The sequence below is a fragment of the Phoenix dactylifera genome, chromosome 6 (assembly GCF_009389715.1).
Source record: "Phoenix dactylifera cultivar Barhee BC4 chromosome 6, palm_55x_up_171113_PBpolish2nd_filt_p, whole genome shotgun sequence".
Classification (NCBI taxonomy): Eukaryota; Viridiplantae; Streptophyta; class Magnoliopsida; order Arecales; family Arecaceae; genus Phoenix; species Phoenix dactylifera.
In genome coordinates, this window is record NC_052397.1 from 5952535 (window position 1) to 5958150 (window position 5616).

Here is a 5616-nt window from a genome sequence, read left to right on the forward strand (position 1 = left end):
CCCAAATTTCGCCAACCTCCTCCAAACCTGATGAAGGTAGGATTCAATCCCAGGCCATTTGGTATGGTGCTAAAAATAAGCCAGCATCTTGCTAATTATTAGGGCCCAAACTGTAGGATAATATCAAATGATGAGACATGGCTCACTATGTTTATCAAAGAATGTACGAACATGTGCTTGAAAGAGCTCTTATTAGATCTCTCTATTTAGATTTTTTTTTACTTTCACTAAAAATCCCAATATTCCTCTATTTAAAAACTTATTCATCTAATTTTTGCGATCCACCTGTAAAAAGTAATTTGGTCAATCTTCTTGATAAATTTACTTTATACGAGCTGTAGTGTCATCATAACTCAGCAATGACAACTTCCCAAATATAGGGGAATTTTTGAGTTGGGAATCTGATATGTGCTTCCTTAAGATTTTGGACATGACTAAAGTATATAGATAGGCCTTTCATTCTTTTTCTTAGCCAGAAAAAAACAAAAAAAGAAGTAGAAGTTACCTCAAACACTCAAGAACCAAAAAAAGCAACTTGAATAAGTTTTTGAGTGGACAAATGAACTTTCTCACGAAACACATTTCCTACATTGATGTTTTAAATTTATTCCTTTATTAGTCTTATACAATTTCAAAATCTTGTATTATTTTTAAAATGCTTTCGGATCCAATTCTCGTACCAAAAAAGCTCCGGCACTATGTTTCATAACAGGAATACCACTTCACATCAAAACTTTCTAGGACTCACATTGATTGTAAGTGGTGCCAATCCCCTCTTGTCACATAGCCTGCTAACTATGAAGAGATTTTTTTTTTTTTTGCACCATGCTTGGATTAATAAGAGGGAAAAGGATTGACATAAATAATTGGGTCCAAATGATTTACGCTTTTAGACAGAATTGTTTTCTAACATGTAAATATGATATTTTCAAAAATATAAATTTGCCAGAATTTGATGACTCTTTTGAAGATGAAAAATTGAGTAAAATAAATCATGAAGGTAAAATAATTTTGACTAAAAGTTATGCATTCTTTTCGCTCCAACAAAGTTTTAGTTGGCTGCTGGTATGACATCTGCTCTAAAAAAGGAGTAAATATGAGGAGCAAAGCACCCCCCCGCTGCTTGAATCATCCCACTCCTTGCTGCGTGAGGGCGGAGAAGGGATCCATGAAACTGCTATCTTTTGTTCCTTATAATAACTCTCTTTTTTTCTCTCTCTCTCCACCATAAGATGTAGCTGCCCTGCCCACTTAACTGCCAACTTCATTGAACCATTGGCATTTTAACTTACCAAAAATATTTCACCACTCGTTACCAAGAAGTAAACCATACAAATCCCACCCCTGTTCTTCCAAACCATACAAATCCCACCCCTGTTCTTCCCTAGAAGAACAATGATGCCTTCGGACAGGGGTGCATGACAATATCACTTCATGACAAGACAATCATATGATTATTGTAGCCACTGCATCCACAGCTCTTGGATTCTCGAACCGGTGCGTGACTGCTGACGCCATCTTCGTCGTCCCTAATCCCCATACCAAGCCCAACATTGGTATTCTCTTTTCTATTTATACCTGTAATTTGGACTCAGCACGACGTTTTTGTTCGGAGTATAGACTGACATTTTTTCCATTTCATGCACCAATCGCTCCTTCCATCATCTCTAATCGTCTTGCTTGTTTTCCTTCTCCGTCTTCCAAATTCTTATGATATCTCGGTGCTCTGTTCTCTCTATTTCCTGTTTCCATCCACTCACTGTCACAAGACCATCTCCTTTCCCTTTCACCCATGTCACCATTAAATCTCAACAAGGCCATCCTTTCATAATTGGCTTGTGACCACCAATGTTTAACAACCAAATTACTTGCAACGGAACGCCTGCCTCCTTCCCTACAAACTTCTTGCTGCCCCATGAAGAGAGCCACCAGCCCCCAACTCTTAGTCCCCTGCTACCCACCAATCCACAGGACTTCAGAGGTGAGGAGGATCTGGCGCAAAACTAATCGTCAAGACTTCAGGTTGAGGCTTTCTCAAATTGGTTCGTTGGTGCAGGTGCGGCCACAATGCTGGGGAAGAGGTCCATGTCATTCGCCGGCGTCGAAGCCTGTGAGGAGATGAATGCAGAGGATGAGCTCTCCGATGATTGCTCGCAGGTGGGGGAGAAAAAGAAGAGGCTGAATTTGGAGCAGGTGAGGACTCTGGAGAGGAATTTTGAGATGGGGAGCAGGCTGGAGCCAGAGAGGAAGATGCAGTTGGCCAGGGTTCTCGGGCTGCAGCCTAGGCAGATTGCCATATGGTTTCAGAACAGGAGGGCCAGGTGGAAGACCAAGCAATTGGAGAAGGACTATGATTCCCTCAAGAGGCAGTTTGAGGCTGTCAAAGCTGAGAACGATGCTCTCAAAGCCCACAACAGGAAACTTCAGGCTGAGGTACTGTTTGGGAACTGCCGCATGGAATTCATAATCTCTTGAGGAAATCAGCCTCTCTCTCTCTCTCTCTCTCTCTGCTAATTGTTGGCTTAAATCAGCCATTTGGTTGAGATTGATATGATGTCAATTATTTGTCTGTCGTATTGTTTTTTGTGTCTATTGAGAATGATTGGCCACTTTTGGTAGTCATTTGGTATCCACTTGGTGATTGGATTATAAGTCTTAGAAACTCCATTATTTTGCAAGATTTTGTTCCTGATCAATAAATGTCGGGGTCCTTCATTTATATAGGAAACTCTATTTGATCTTTTGTAGTCACCGAATTGAATTGCATCATAATTCAACATCTTATAATGGTTTCCTCTCATTTAATTATATGTGGTTCTTACAACATTTTTTTCGAAGTTGATTGAACTCAGCTTTGTTTCATTTCTTCTGACTTTTCTTAGTCCGACTTCAGGTAATCAATTGGTAACCACTTCGTGAAAGGATTATGATTCTTAGAAACTTCTTTTTTTCCCTTTTTTTTAATTGCGATGAATAGATAGGTTGGTCAAATTATCAATTTTTGTCTTTTTTACACCTGAGAAATAACTGGAATGAATTGCATCATACTTTGATATATCCTTTTATTAATTAGCTCTCAATAAATCATACGCCTTTTGGTGATGTTTTCTTCTTTTTAAGTTGATGGAACTAATAAACATGTGCAGATCTTGGCACTTAAAGGAAGAGAAGGAACTGAGCCCATCAACCTGAATAAAGAAACTGAGGGCTCTTGCAGCAACAAGAGTGAGAACAGCACTGACGTCAACTTGGGTATCTCAAGAACACAAGCCACTGATGGCCCTTCAAATCCCCAAGAAAGCAGGTCATTTCTTGCATATAGATCCCCTGGTGCTGCTCATCTCCTCCAGAGCTCCTCCAAAGCAGAGACCCAAGGCCCCAAGATGGAGCATGGCATCCAAGAGGAGAACTTTAACATGTTCTGCAGCATAGAAGATCAAACTGCCTTCTGGTCATGGTCAGAGCAGCACAACTTCCATTGACACATTCAGCTATGCTCCTCTGGTCATCCATTGAGAACTGCGCGGTTCATCATTCTCCGCATGCGCGACAAATTTGCCGGTTGGTCACGGTCATAACTTAGCGTTTTCCTTCACTTTGGGTGTTTGAAGAACGAAGCTGGTGAAAAAATTGAACCTTGGAAGGAGGTGCTGGGGGAATAAGAAGTTCTTTGAAGCTAGTCTCCATCTTTTCTTCCCCATACTACTACGACATTTTGGGCAGCTGTTTTGAGATGGACCTAGTTTATATATGTTTTGGGCGATGGTCCTTGGCTCCTCCATGGACCATGAAATAATGGGTATTTTTCTCCATATACTGGCGTCCTCCTTTATGCTCGCAAAGGAAGAACATGTGGGTACTGATTCAAGTGTTTGAAGAAACTCTGGCGGATATAAAGTTCAGCTATGCAGCTACTATAAACAGTCAAAAGAAGAAGAAAGGCTACTTTCTACTCGGTTATAACTTATAAGAAAGAGAGAGAGAGAGAGAGAGAGAGAGAGATATATTAGTAGCGATTCTGGTTGCTTATAGAAGATATATAATGTTCCTCTTGCTAAACCTCTGCCTCTAAATATGATATTCCGAACTCTATTTTGGATATAGGAAACTTTTTAGGATGGAGTCATGCTGATTCAAAGTGCTTTTGTGATCTATGCTTGGCTCAGCAAACTAACCACAAATCGGATCAAACTCTAGAAAAGATCTACAGATCTACATGACTGAAAGTGAGAGAAAAGAGGAGAGAGAATTGGGAGAGGAATCAAGGAAGTGGACAAAGAGGTAAGGAGAGGGCATATAGGTACTGGCGCCTAAGGACCAAGGGGAAGAAAACAAGGTGTTGGAAATGGCCCTGTCTGTGGTTTTGGTGGTAACGTCCTGCTGAGAAGGGACCCTCTCTCTGGCTTCACAAAAGCCTCGCATTCAAGGTAAGAAGGGAGGCATGTGACCCACTGTCACCCACTCTCTTACAACCCTTTGGGGTTTTTGAAAGAGGAGTACACCACCCTAAATATCACCATCTACAATTACATTTAACCCCTTTAAAATACAAAAGATTAATAAGATTCCCTGCTTTCTTTATCCTTGACCTCTGAGTTCACTTTTTTAGCTTTTTTTTTTTTTTTTTTTTTACTAGGTCGGCCGATTCATATCTGATGGGTACGAATATACCGAATAAAGTAAGAAAACAGAATATCTAGAAGTACCCGAGACAGCTCCTCATCCTAGCCCACATGGTACTATCTATATAATTGACCACATAGACGACCATCTAATCCACAGTTTCATTAGCTTCACGAAAATATATTTGATCTAAAAGGCTACTCCATCCCTTGTTATGGCCCTATTTCCAGCAATTTTTTGGGCTCGAAAAAATAAAAGATGCAATTGCCAACTTTGCGAAGGACTTGCATAGGTGTTGCTGTAATGTCCGGGCCCAGAACCTACTAGGCCCAATAAGAAGTAGGCCCAGTTAGGAGTTTGGGCCCAAAATTTTACTGTGGGCAGTACTATCAGAGTGGCAACCGGGAAGAGGTTGCCACCTCATGCTGGAAAGAGAAAGGATAAGGCCACGATTGGCCGACAGGGGAGGGTCACCTCATGCCCCACGTGGCAAGGCCAGACGCAACGGCAGAGCAAGGGGGGCAGCTGGAAGCTCCCGAAGCTAAGAGGGCAGGGGGGATGGGACCTCACCGAGGGGCCCCCCAGCCATGCAAAACCTGGAGCCGCCACCTCAACCCCCCTACTGGCAGCCGATTCCGGCGCGCCTGAGACCGGGGGGAGCGGCTGATAGTCTCGAAGCAAGGAAGGAAGGAGAGGATGGGACCTCTCAGAGGAGGTCTCATCCCTTAAACAAATGATTTAAGCCTCTGCCGGCAACCCCAAGTCACAGACCCCCTAGAACACTGAATGAGAGAGAGAGAGCCGAAGCCCTGGAGCCGAAGGCGAAGGAGCCCTGAAGCTCCAAGAGGAAGGAGGGACTACCAGGGGGAGGTACTACTCGACTGCAACCGGCCAAGGTAAAGAGTTTTTAGGGTTAGGGTTTAACAGAAGTAAAGAAACCCCTTTGTGGGGTGCTCTCCCCCTCTGTGTCAACAGTGAAACAGAGGGGAGGAG

At 42.5% G+C, this 5616-nt stretch overlaps 1 protein-coding gene across 1 annotated transcript; it reads left to right on the forward strand.

Moving 5' to 3' along the window:
* Nucleotides 1-1124: 1124 nt before the first annotated feature.
* Nucleotides 1125-4059, forward strand: LOC120111009 (homeobox-leucine zipper protein ATHB-13-like). Its single transcript, XM_039127273.1, has 4 exons — nucleotides 1125-1556; nucleotides 1770-1981; nucleotides 2057-2433; nucleotides 3147-4059. The coding sequence occupies exons 2-4, from the start codon at nucleotides 1849-1851 to the stop codon at nucleotides 3480-3482; spliced, it is 846 nt and encodes a 281-aa protein (XP_038983201.1). The 5' UTR covers nucleotides 1125-1556; nucleotides 1770-1848; the 3' UTR covers nucleotides 3483-4059.
* The last annotated feature ends 1557 nt before the right edge of the window (nucleotides 4060-5616 follow it).

Bases quoted from the DNA above. Each gene is read 5' to 3' on its own strand.
- LOC120111009 (XM_039127273.1), top strand. From the start codon at position 1,849: ATGTTTAACAACCAAATTACTTGCAACGGAACGCCTGCCTCCTTCCCT. The intron at 1,982-2,056 runs GTGAGGAGGATC...TCGTTGGTGCAG, and splicing joins CAATCCACAGGACTTCAGAG to GTGCGGCCACAATGCTGGGG. The intron at 2,434-3,146 runs GTACTGTTTGGG...AAACATGTGCAG, and splicing joins ACAGGAAACTTCAGGCTGAG to ATCTTGGCACTTAAAGGAAG.